Source organism: Lissotriton helveticus, chromosome 4_1, assembly GCF_964261635.1.
Source record: "Lissotriton helveticus chromosome 4_1, aLisHel1.1, whole genome shotgun sequence".
Taxonomy (NCBI): Eukaryota; Metazoa; Chordata; class Amphibia; order Caudata; family Salamandridae; genus Lissotriton; species Lissotriton helveticus.
In genome coordinates this window covers 1,174,401,125-1,174,414,974 of record NC_136063.1, presented here as the reverse complement: position 1 = coordinate 1,174,414,974, position 13,850 = coordinate 1,174,401,125, and the positions used below count along the sequence as shown (strand labels likewise).

Below are 13,850 nucleotides of genomic sequence, written 5' to 3'. Positions count from 1 at the left end.
ACTGGCCTCCATGCCTCGCTACTATGAGGTATAGCGGGGAGGGGGGAAACTGGCCCTTTAAGGTTGTGGATCTGCTGCTGGCGTTTGCCATAAGCTCTGCATAAATATTGGAGTCTATGGGGGCACTACCCTGCTCAGGATCATGACATGTGCACACTTTTTGAATGTGGGCACCCGTCGCACACTGTAAGATTGTGTGGATTTTTTGACACACCTGCAGGAGACAAGATTGGTGAATAGCACAAGTGACACACTCCCCTGTTGCATTCGGGGGTCCCAGACTATTATGTTGTAGTACCCGGCTGTGAAAAGCCCCAGGAGCAATTGGACCAATGGACCAGATGGGGATTGGCTATATTTTTATTGATTCACAATGGGGACCAGGGTCTGCCCTGTTCAATATAAAACACTAGCTTCCATCTGACTAGCTTTTCCTGAGGTGCTAAGAGCTCTACCACCCCCTTTGGCTGTCGTGTTTATGGATAGGCTCTTGGCAGCAGACTAACCGAAATCAGTTTGCGATGAGCTCACGAAGTGAGGGACTGACAGAGGAAAGGAGGGACTTCAAAACCATTCGCCCACCATACTGAGCCCACAGCAACCAGGATTTTTTTGGCCACCTAAATCTCCAGAAAGACTCTTGAAAACAAGATAGATACAAAGTCAATATAATGCAACTTATTATGTGCAGATCTCCGTTAAGTCAGTGATCAATCCTTAGCTACTAAAAAAATAGTTTCAGATCGGAAAGCTGATGTTTCGACACTAAAAACAAGCTAGGGCTACCTCGTGGACCTCAAATGGCCTATGCGGAGGGAAGGGATCACCAAAATGACCCATGCTTTCTGGGATTCCTGGAGGGGGTCGAATCTGTGAGTCCACCGCTCTTTCTGGAAAACTTGATCCTCTTAGACTGGAGGGATTGTCCTCCTGTTTCACTATAGAGCAGGCCCATACAGGATTGGGCCCATTCTTCCGCTTAGTGCTTTCCAAAGGGCGATCATTGCTAAAGTCCTCCATTATAGAGATAGAGACCTTATCCTCCAGCATGTCTGGAGGATTGGAGACATAAACTTTGAGAACAAGACAATCAGAGTGTTCTCTGCTTGCAGGCAAAAAGTCCCAAAACTCAGAAAGTCCTTTGGAAACCTAAAACAAAATATATGGGCCATGAATATTAAATATATGGTACTCTTTCCAGCGAAACTGCGTCTCATAAATGAGGGCCGCATTCAATTTGTTCATTTCTCCTGAGGAGGTTTCGAACTGGTTGCAAATGTCTGACAGACCAAGTGGGGAGCCCTCGTTGAGCTGGTTACTGGGGCTTTCGGGGTAGTACTGCCCGTCTGGACTGTGCGGTGTGGACTGCACAGTATACTGGCTCTCCAAGACAGGATTTGAGAGTGGTAGTCAGAGAGTATGTATTCAATATTCAAATGTGTGTTTATATTTAAGGCATACGTGTAACAAAAAGAGCACAAATTTTATTCAATAGAGGGAGACCTATAGAGAAGATATATGATAATTGCAACAGATGTGTTGGATTTCTATCTATGGATGTGTTGTCCCTTGTTCTTAGTATTACCGAAATAATCAATTGGTGGAAAACTCGAATTCATATTTTTTTTTATTTGTTAAAATGTATGAAGTTATATGATTGTACTGTATTACCCAAAATAGAAAGACAATCAAAAAGTAGCACAAATTACATCAATGAGCAAAAATACTTTGAAATGCAAACTCACACTAGGCGTGTTGAGCCCAAAAGCAGATACATTCCAGTGCATGGGCGATTGACTTCACCTGGATGTGAATTATACTTTCTACAGGCAGGGGCGGAATGACACAAACCCAAAGGAAGAATTGCTGCTAACAGGAGACTGAAAGCCCCTGTCTGTGAATGTTTTTAGTTATAATGGCATGAGCTCCTGTACACGTGTAAAGGTGTCACTAGGCAGACCTAAAACCATAGCACTTGATGAATAGATTTAATCTGGTGTCTTCTTTGGTGGCACTTCTGCATACACTTAAGCAAACCCAGGCAATATTTGATATTTTAAAAATAACATTTTTGGTAGAGGCCCTGTACCCCTACAGTGTCTAAGTCCATTCTTAGATATTGTAAGTGCAGTGCTGCCATTTGGAGTATGTGGTGCTGGGAGCTTGTCATTACGAACTCCACAGCATCATAATGGCTACACTGAAAACTGAGAAGTTCGGTATCAAACCTCTGAACACATTAAACCCACACTGATGCCAGTGTGGGATTTAATAAAAAATGCACACAGAGGGCATCTTAGAGATGCTCCCTGAAAAACGAGCAGCCTCTGGTTGGTTCCCTGACTGGTACACATCAGCCTGCCACCACGAGACATGTTTCTGCACCCCTAGGGTGGGAGCCATCGCTCCCTGTGCCCAGAAATAAAGCCTTTCCTGGTTGGAGGTGTTCACACCTCCCCCAGGCCAGGAAGAGCCATGTTTGGCAGGGGAGCTTCAAAGACCTGCCAGCCTGTGTAATGCGACCCCAGCCTCTCCTGCTCTAGGGAGCAGGCCCCCTTCCTGTCTCCCCTCCTTTTCGACGGAAAGACAGGCGGAAAAACTAGCCACCCCAGAAGGTGTACCCACCTCTGCCAACTCCACCCCTTGGGTGGGGGAGGCAAGGTGAAGCCCACTCTTCAGTGTCTGCCATCTTGCAAATGGCAGGCACTCCCCAATCAGGATTAGTGATTTTGCTCACTCCCCCACGTGGAGTGAGCACACCAAGGGTGTAGTCACCCTAAGGTCAGTAGCCCATTGGCTACTGACCTCTAGGCCCCTAAAACGTCCCCTAAATACAGTATTTAGGGGGCAGCCCTGAACCAAGAAAGAAGATTCCTGCAACCTAAGAAGAAAAAGGACGAAAGAAGATGCCCAGCAGAGGAGACTGCAGAGAACAACTGACTTGGCCCTAGCCCTACCGGCCCGTCTGTAGTTTCCGGAGATCCTGCGCCAAAAATCATCTTGTCCTGCAGCCTGCGACCTCCAGAAACCCTGGGAGGACTGACTGCCTTCAACAAAGACCGGATCTCTTGTGAACAGCAGCCCAGTTCGAAAGAAACTCTAAAAATAGACTCTGAGCCTGCTGAGAACAAAGAAAACCAACGCCTGGAACTACCACTTCACCCCTCCTTCAGGACTCCCCGACGTTGCCTGCAGCCTCAGAACCGAGTCGCCACACAACCGAATGTGGCCCGGTAAGGTGAAATCCGACCTCAAAAGACACCCCTGATTCCATCTGTCCAGTGCGCTGTGGAAAAGAACCCGAGGTACACCTACGTTCCAAGCCCTCCAACTTACCTGCCCAGATTTGGGTTCCTCACGGAAGTCTTCCTAGACCGAGCCTGCAGTTAAAAAACAACAGGGCACCCGACGCCAAAACAGCACCCTGCACCCAGCCGCCGCTGCAGGTGCACTTTGTGTGCTAAACCGGATCCCCCTTTGCCCTGAGCCCAACACCAGGAACTTGGCTCCTACAACCAAGTGGCCTGCTCGTCAGCAGCCACCAACCGGAGGCCCCCTATTCCCCATTGGATAACATTGAGCCTCAACACTCTGCACCCGGCCGCCCTAGTGCCACTGAGGGTGTAACAAGACTGCATCACTGACCGTGGGGGACCCCTGAGTCTAACCCCAGAACCTCAACTCCCACTGGCAAATACTTACCTTTAAACTGAAAATACTATTTTCCTTCATAGGATAACATTGACTGTTTTTCTTGGAAAAGTTTTTAAGTGTGGAGTTTGAAAACCTAAAGAAAATCTTTAAAATGGTGCTATTTAACTAAAACGATTTTACTTACCTGTTTGCAGGATATGTCCCAGAGTAGTATCCAGGCATACTACTCTGAGTAAGAAAAGTAATCTAAAAAGTAACTTACCTGGTAATTTACTGAAAAGCCTGTTCAGGTCTATATAATGTATTTACAAAGCATTGTATTTCTCTGAAACAATACTGTAAGTCAAAACAAAGTGCATATACAATTACCAATCCAAACTGTATTATAATTGTATATTTACTTCAAAGTATATATCACTTACCTGTGACAGGCTTGCTTGGTTCTAGGAAATAAATAACTAAAAGAATATTTGTATACAAAAACAATTGGTCCGAAGTTCAGTCTTTGAGTGTGTGAATTCATTTGCTGACTGAGTGTGTACAACAAATGCTTAACACTGTCCTCTGATACTGCCACACTACCACAAATAGAGAGTGAAGTGCTATCTAACTTTACCTCTGCCTACCTTTGGGGTTCCACTGGACTCTGTGCACACTTTACCTCACTTTGGTATAGAATATACAGAGCCAGCATCCACTAATGCATCTATCCAACACATCCTGGCTTCATGAAGCACTCAAAATCCTGGAGGCAACAACATGGGTCTGACCATTATAGAAAGGTAATCCAAGAGTGGTTGCCATCTTTTCATAGTTAGGCTTCCTTGTAGAATTTGTGTGATTTCTTACTTTTGCCACAAACCGGTATCAACATTTTTGCATTTACGAACATGTGATATATTAGCATTCTTTCATTCTTCATTTGGGATTCTGTTTTATTATCACTTAGGTACCCCAGATCTACCCTGTGGAAATAACGCAACTTATCATTAATTTGGCTGAACACTTCCTCCCCCCCAAAAAATTGCATAATTGAACATCACCACCATAAGCATGTCATTGTACCCTTTGTTAGCTTAATTCTTCCAGCATTTACTGTGTTATTTCAAGCTACACTTTCTTAAGCCACTGGGGCATGCGATACCAGTTAATAATATCTTTGTAATAGAAATCCATGTATTGTAGATATCTAACGCTTCTGGGCACATCCTTTCAAAGATTCTCTATTTACCTTGGCTAGTTTTCCTCACAACTTACCTATTTCAGAGAGCTTCACACTTCCCCGTCTGGTTGTCTTTTCATTCCTGGATAGGTTAATAGCGGGCACACATGCAGACATGACAGCATCAGACTGCAGAAACAGAAGTGTAAAAAATAAATAACAAGGCATCCCTTATCCATTAGGAGCCCCCCCCATGGCTCCTCCAATTCAGGGAAGAGTTTAAGACTCACTTATTTGAAGAACTCTACATAACAGTGCATTAACTGTTCACAATCCAGCTACCTCTCCTACCACTTGTTGATTTTATGCTTTTCTTTCGCCCTGTACAGCCCTCCTTTTTATTTTGGCTAGGTTTACACTAATAGAAATATCATATACATAGATGGTAATGATTATTGTTTTTGTGTCACAGCACTCTCGAACAACTGTTCCACATGCTGGTAGAGGCCTGTGAGTTACAAGTGCTCTTTTTCTAACCCAGGTAAAGTTCCAGATCTGTTTTTACATTTCCAGTAAGTCCATTTCAATTTTGGTAAGAGCTGGATTCAACATAGAATCAGAGACAAACGAAAAATTTTCGCCACAGTATTTCTTACGTCATGAGACAAACAAGTGTTACTATTTTGTTAAGTCTTTGTCATGTCTGCTACCAATATTGGCCAGTTCGTTTTTTGGAAAGTACGAATTGTGTCTGTTAAGATTTATCCACAGTTATTTTTAATTCCCACCCAATTACTACTCCTAAAATGTTAGGATCTCTTATAGGCCAACATTCTCTCACAATCTTAAATTCTAAGTTTTTTTTATGGATCTAATTCTTATAATAAAAGTGACAATAAGTTCACAGGTTCTATCTTATCATGACATCATCTGCAAATAAATGTATGTCTTTCTCCACCAAAACCTTTAATTTACAGAGAGTTCCTAATTCAAATTTTATATATAGCCTTCGATTAAGAGGGCAAGTACAGTTGGTGAAAGTGGGCCCCCTGTCCAGTGTCTATCCCTAGTTCCACTGTTGGTGGCTTCTCGCCAGTTACAATGCTTTTACCTATTTAAGGATGATAGACATAATCCAGACTCTGATCCTCTGAGCCCAGCCACTAAGTAATGCGCTTGACTATTTGTGGTTTGAAAATTAACTGACAATAAAGAAGTTGTGCCTCATAGATGATGATTGTAGCTGTTCTTCTTTGGATAAAATGACAAGACTTCTTGGTGAATGTAATGGATGACCACCAATAATTAGGAGTGTTAGAATGAACAAATTACTTGTGATACAATATAAGTGAATGTGGTATTAGGCGAGTGTTTCTCCCTTTAGATTAGTTTAAAGCTTCCCTGAGTTTGTAAATTCTCCAATGAAATTAACGAAAATTGAGAACATTTGTATGTGTAGATTCCCTTGAGTTGAAGGTGTCCCATAGTGGATGAATATCCTTCATCTTGAAACAGCCTTGTGGTTTATGTCCCTTATCTTTTTTCTACTAAGATGTTCCACAGAATCCCTTTTGGGTTTCTCACTGGTCAGTCAATTGCCCCATTCAGCTCCAAGACTATCATCTCTTGATCTGTCCATTCACAATCCTTGTCCTAGAAGGTGATAGGCCTCAGCCTGTGACATTGCTTGGTTTATCCTTAGAATTCCAGCTGGAATGTTGTGACTGCCTGCAGACCCAGGCGTCCCTGGTTAGGTCTTTGTTTGTGGGTAATACTGCTAACCTCCCCCATCCTTTAATGGGAAGAAGGAATCAGACTTACAGGAATGTGAACCTGACGCATTGTTGGTTCCTCTGAAGGGACCCCAGGCTCCACTGCCTCTTCCGGAGCCACAGGATGGTAAGAGCCCTCAAAACCACTTCTGGTCTTATCATTGGTCTTCTTTTGACAGATTTCTTCTCTGAAGGCCTTGATTGTGAAGTCGGCCAGTAGAGCACCCTCAGTCTCCCTTTGCCCTCCAAAAATCCTCTACCTGTTAGTCTTATTGATTGAAGTCTGGACTTCTTCCAGGGACATGATTATGGAGACGTATATCCCCAACTCTTTGATTAAAGTGTCCTCAAACAAACTCTGCTGGGCTTCTGGGCTTTCTACAGAAATGGCTAGATCCCCCAGCGTTGGGTCCACTTCAAACAGTAGTGATCCATGACTTTCTGTGAAGATCACACAATTTGCATTACCCAGGAAAATAATATCCTTGTGGCCCCATCTGAGAGTGTCTTTGGGGAAATTAGCTCACCAGACTCCTTTGCCTCCTCCACCATATCGAGGACCTTCATTAACAGGCAAAATATGTCCAGCAGCTTGTTTGGACAAGCACATCAGGAGCACAAGAGCTCTCTGGCTACCCCTGGCAGCCAGTGTCCTTTCTGCACCACATGCAACGCATGGAGCTGAGAGCTCGCTACCCTGTAGGGGAAACAATATCACTGTGCAACAGAGTGTTTATGTAATAGTCACTGCAATCTGAAAGGACCAATACTTTTGAGGTATTAAATGGTCAAAACACCATAAGTGAGCATCCAAGCCACGAGAAGGAGAGGAGTTCTTATCTTCTGCTGGAGCAAAGAAGAAAGAGGGAGATGTTACAGAAAGATTAATGGACTATGATTGGCTAATTTACCATGGAAAGTGTAGTGCATTGTTCTTGTTCTTTACATTATCTGCTGATGAAGAATAGAGTGGAATTAGAATGCACAATCCTCAGGCTGGCTCACAATAGTGCAAGTTCAATGCAAGGTATGCCCTTTGTCCTTCCGTGTATTAGGACCGTCCTTCTGCTTGTTGGTTCTGCATTGCCGATACAAATCAGGATAGAGGTTGGCCTCTTCCGGAGATCCTTTACTCATGCATGGGAGGTAGAGAAGTTCTCCCTGGCAAATGTATGATCCACCTTCCGCTGCTTTCCCGCTGCCTTCAAGATATGAGCAGCGACAGTGCCTCCATTAAGGGGGAGGAGTGTCGACTGTTCTCTGCGAGGGCATGAACATAAAAAAGAAAAGAAAAGAAATGAATTAATATTTTATTTTTCATGCTGGCAGCAGTCGAGTCTTAGGGCGGGGTCAACAACAGAGAGGAACAGTGCACTTCACTTTAAAGTGCGCATGTCACTTTGGCCGGCTGTCTTGCAGTTGCCAGCCTGACATGCACACTTTAAACACTGCAACCCGAGCTGTCTTAGACAGATGGGTGGGGTCCAATCACAGGCCTCCACTGCCTGAAGGAGCGTCGAACCAGTGCGCACCAGCCAATCCTGGTGCTTCTCTCTTGCTGCCTGAACAGCATGAGAACAGAGGGTAGTTGGCTGAGGCTCTGCGAAGCTGTGCTTGAGCCACCGGCTACCGAAATCAAGAGGAGCACAAAGCATGAGGTAGTAAATAAATACATCTTTATATTTTAGGTTGATTTAACTCACTGACAGGCACTGTGAGACACTCTCAGTGCCTTCAGCCTCAACTTCAGAGCTCTCAGTCGTGGCCCATTGTAAACACTGTGTAAAATGGACCACCATTGATCACTTTGGTGTTGAGTCTAAGGGCACTGCTTTTATGTTTTTTAATCCGTGCCTGTCAGTGGGTTAAATATTCACCTGAACAACTATATTCGCCGCTGGCAGCCACTGGATTAGGGAACGGCAGGTCTGTTATGCCACCAATTTGCTTGGTCTGTAAAGGCTCTGGGCAGGTGGCGGACGAGTTTCTACCACTCCATCACGTGACCGCACTTCAGGCCAATACACAAGATTGGGTAGTAAACCCCTCCAGCAAGTGCTTTGGGCTTGCCTCATTGTGCAACAGGGGCTTCATTGAGACGAGGGCATGTAAATTGGCTTCCATATTTTTACCAATAAATCTTCTTGGATGGTCTTTGCAACTCCCATATGAACCCACTTATGGGATGTTCTTGTCAAACTGTGTTTTTTTTATATATATATGATTTCCAGCCTAATCCATGTTGTTGGACTCTCTGCCTTTTAAAGTAAATAACAATAAAAACGAATATAGTGCTTGGGTGACTCTATTGGTGGCTACGTACACCTTTAGCTAGCACTGAAGCGGTATATCTAGGGTTCATGGATCTCACCGCAGTCTTCGACCACGTAAACAGGGAGAAGTTGTGGACCCTGTTGAGCAGTTTAGGAGTGGATCATGGTTTGGTAAATATTTTGAGAGCACTGCACTGGAACACCACTGCCAAAGTGCATTTCAATCTGGAGGGGGGTATCACAGAATCTTTTTCCTGTACCAGTGGGGTCAGACAGGGATGTATCCCGTCCCCCTTTTTGTTCTCCCTGTACATAAACAAACTAGATCAGGCGTTAGGCAAATTAAAGGTGGATTCTCCAAGTGTAGGTACTCGACCCATCCCAGTGTTGCTGTACGCGGATGACGCGGTACTTTTAGCCCGTACGCCCAAGGGGCTTCAATGTCTGATAGATGGGTTTGTCAGTTTTATGGATACCTTAGGACTATCGGCTAATTTGACAAAATCTTTTGTCATGTTGGCTGGTACTAAACCCTGCAAGAAGTTTTCCTACAAAATAGGTGCACATAAAATAGGAAAGGTTCAAACTTTTTCCTACCTTAGCCTGTTATTTGATGGGTTTTTAAATTTTAAATTTTTAATTGAAGAGCGGTGCGCCACACTAGTGGCCTCGACCGGCGCTATAATGAATTATGGGCGCAGGCTGGGCAGGTGGTCCCCAGAGCAAATAATGAATATATATAGTTCAATATGTTGCTCAAAAGTGTCTTATGGGTCAGAAGTCTGGGGTTTTGTAAATACCCGCCATTTACAATTGGAGGAGAACAAATTTCTGAGGAAGGTGCTTAAAACCCCACAAAGTACTCCGGCCCTGATCGTCCATGGGGAACTGGGCAGGCCTTATATCGAGGATCTGATAAAGGTTAGACCCCTTATGGTCTGGCTAAGGATCTGGACCAACACGGAGGCAGACCTGAGTAGACAAATCATCAGGGATTGTCTGGATAGGGATAAAGGCATGAGAATCCCATGGTTAAAATATGTGAAGACTTCCCTGGAAGGAATTGGTTGTAAAGACCTCTTCACAAAACCAGCGGAAATTATCCCACAAGACAAACTCAGAGTTAAGAGACTTTTTTTGGACCAGGCAGCTTCATGAAGAGTTTCAGAGGAAGGAGGCAAACCTACAGTCTGCGCCCATAGTTTGGTCAAGACAGGGGAGGGCATGGAACCCTATCTTGCTCTCATGCCTAATGCGCAAGACAGATTTTTAATTACCCGTTTTAAGCTCAACTTTTTACATCGTTTACTGGCTGATCCGTCAGGTTTTACTTCAACCGTTGAGCAGAAGGGTGCCTGCGGCTGCGACAATCGGTCTCCGCAGGACACCCTTCATTTTGTATTACTATGTCCATTTTATGTATTACCCAGGCGTAGTTTTTTAGTAGGGATTTAAAACAGGCCAAGTTCAGACATGCAAAGGTCGCCTTATTATTCTTGCAAAAGGCCAATGATCCATTAACGCTTTTCTGTATTATAAATTTTATCAAGGTTGCTTTAAGGCTAAGGAACACAAGAGGGTTGTGCTGAATGAATATCCCGTGAACATTTTAATATATGAACTTTGTAGTGAGCAGGTGATGTTTATATATTGTATTTTAACTGTTTCTTTTTAAATATTGTATAAATATGTACTTTTATGGTGTTATCTAAATACCGAATGAAGGATTATTGATGATGATGATGATGATGACTCAAACACAATGGCTGTAAATGTCATTGTTTACATAGCTTGCAGTAAAGAATGACTATGGTAATTACAATGTTATTGGTTGAAAGTTTGAGCTCGTTATCGTTTAAGAATGCTTTACATTTTTGGACATTTGGTCTCAGAGCTAGAACGACAACGTCTCTTTAGAAAAGATTCATCATCACATGGAGTCTCAAAGGTATTCAGCGTTTTTCATGGCTCAGCTGTTACCTCCATCCAGCAGCTGACTCGGCTTCTTTCTTGTCATTTTAAGTAAATCATTTTGCATCTAATGCTATCCTGATTCCACAACGGTTTTTATTTCTGTACCCTTGAGAAATGTTCTGAGAAACATCGGACATTTTATCAGTTGCAGTTCATTCTCTCATCATCCTTCCTCGATTACTCTTGAACTTTTGGAAAGCTGCCTAAAACCAAAGTCAAAGTTTGTTTTAGTGTCAGGTTATATGTATGTCTGATGCAGGGTTTGTTGATTGACCACCTTTTTTTTTTTTTTACAGCATTTCTTCTTTCTGGTTAAAGATTATGGCAGCTGGTTAGACATTGGAACAAGGTACAGTGCATTATCTGCTCGTCTGTCGTCAGTACTTCCTTATTAAAGATGTTATCAAACATGTTAAATATGTGCACGAGTACCTTTGACATTGTTGCAAACATCAAGGGACGGTAGAAAAGGTAAATCTGAATTGAAGAATGTTCTGTGCAGCAGAGGCCTTTCTTTCAGGAGAGCCCTTGTTTTTTTAACTTCATTATCCTCAAAACATTTGTAAACTATCACACCAGAGGAACACCATTCCGGGGGGGGGGGGGGGAGAGACTCTATATATATATATATATATATCTATATATATATATATATATATATATATATATATATATATATATATATATATATATATATATATATATATATAGTGCGTGTATATGTGTATTGTGCACACTCATTTTTTTTAATACTATTTATAACATAAGCCGTGCCAATACATCATACCATCATGTGATTGTCTCTATGTAGTAATTACAGTGCACAGCGTTTCGATCCCTTCACAAGGTAAACTATTACAAATATGCTTACAGAAATACTTAACGTAGTCTAGTCCAGCATTATGTATTCTCTTGCTATAAATCGAGCAATATCATTCAGCAAAATGTGTTCAATTATACTAGTCTACATCTGTTGAAGTAAGGTTAGGAGAGGTCTCTCCTCAGAGTTCCTCTATGCCGGTCTTCTTTTGTGGGTCAGCTGTGTGTCTGTAAGTATGGGCTGGGTATAGTCGCTGATGTCAGATATGGCCTGAGTGGTCCCCAAATGTCCCTGGGTCTAGAAGTTGAAGGTTGTAGCATAGCGTATGCCTTTGATTGATCATTGCATATAGCCAAATCCTTCAGCCAATCCTCTCTTATGGGTGCACTATGTCTGAACTGATGTATGGCAACTCTGCGCTTGGCCAGTGACAGCATATGCACCATAAAAGGTTGAACACTATGTGGAATACACCTAACATAGTCTAGTAGCGTGACATCTGGCAACACCTTCACTCTACTTCCATCCATAGTGGATCGCACGGTGACTACTCACGGATTGTGGTCTTTTTGGACCACAGAAGGGCACCCAAGGTGCTGCCCTCATAGTGGTGAAAGGCTACTGCCTTTTCCAGGAGTTAAGCAGTATGAGCCTGGTGATCGCAGCATACCTTGTGTCATTGGAGTGAGGACTGCAGGCTTACTTATTTGAAGTTCCACTGCTTTACTCACACTTGGCCTACATTGGTTTTGTGTGTAGTTCATGTGTACTATATACATGTACTGGGTGTATGTGTTCCTCTGAATGGTACAGTACACAGTAGATGTAGTGCTGTGGGGTGCATGCACTGGATGTATGTGTGCCTGTGAATGGTACAATGCAAGGAAGATTCTGGGTTTCATTTTGGGAGACCTACGACTATATGGACTATGTGGAGGAAGATGAAGAGAGGTGGTCGAGGAACCCCCCTAGACAGATTTGCGGATTGCTGCATTCTCGTAAACTAGCTGGTACACACTGGAGGATGGGAGAGCCAGGACCTTCAGTACACTTCAAAGGGGGCTCTTTGATTCAGAGAGATGTGGCCCACTTGCCCTTCAGCTGTGCTCAAAGTACTACTTTCATACCACAGGTACACTTCTTTCAGCATACATTTTATTGCCAGGGAGGCGAGAATCTCTAAATCCAGTAGTCTGTCTATGCTCAAGAGGCAGAGGCAAGGCCGTTTGCCAACCTGATGACCTGACAAACCACCCACAAAAACGTAAATGACCCCCATAAACAATCTGGTGTTTTGACCGACTTACCTCTCACCTCAGTCCTACCTAGTCCCTCTAATTAAGGAGTTTGTTGCATATGGTGGGTGCTGCATGCCCTTCTCAGTTCTGCTCAAGGTGACGCACAGGCAACAGTCCAATGTATGGGGGTGGCAGTGTCATGTTCCTAGTGCACCTGTTAGTCAGTGTGGAGTGCACTATGCCACTTTTTACTTCATCTTTAGCTTTGAGGGCTGTGAAATTTATGTGATTTTCTTTAGCGTAATTCCATAACATTTTGGCAAAATTAGTCATAATTACGGGAAATGCAAAAACTATATGTGCCGCTCATAGCGTATTTCCTGCTCCCTGCTGCCTGTCACGGACACAACTACATAGCGCCTGCAAACTCCATCAGAATCACAGCCTCCCCACTGCAGCGGACTCGCTGGTGTGAGCGTGTCTTGCATTCGGCAAGACCTGTCATCGCTCCCAGCTTGAGTCCCGTGGGTCGAGGCTTAGAGGCTCAGAGGCAAGTCCTAGCGCGGAGGGCACCGACCGGGGGACTGCGAGGACCAGCATTCCACAGTCAGCCCAGCTGGTGCCTCTTCCCCCGGCGGCCACGCCCACCGCCTCCAGGCCTCATTACCTTTCGCGACACCCGCTTCGCGGGTGCCGCTCATAGCGTATTTCCTGCTCCCTGCTGCCTGTCACGGACACAACTACATAGCGCCTGCAAACTCCATCGGAATCACAGCCTCCCCACTGCGGCGGACTCGCTGGTGTGAGCGTGTCTTGCATTCGGCAAGACCTGTCATCGCTCCCAGCTTGAGTCCCGTGGGTCGAGGCTTAGAGGCTCAGAGGCAAGTCCTAGCGCGGAGGGCACCGACCGGGGGACTGCGAGGACCAGCATTCCACAGTCAGCCCAGCTGGTGCCTC

General features: G+C 44.1%; 1 protein-coding gene across 2 annotated transcripts in view; it reads left to right on the top strand.

Annotated features, from left to right (window-relative positions):
* The window catches only part of PIGN (phosphatidylinositol glycan anchor biosynthesis class N), a 1,090,233-nt gene that overhangs the window by 1,062,346 nt on the left and 14,037 nt on the right, over positions 1-13,850 (top strand). For both annotated transcript variants that reach the window (XM_078687755.1, XM_078687756.1), the window contains one exon: positions 11,132-11,184. In XM_078687755.1, the coding sequence (XP_078543881.1) occupies positions 11,132-11,184 (53 nt within the window). The remainder of the gene's footprint in view (positions 1-11,131; positions 11,185-13,850) is intronic.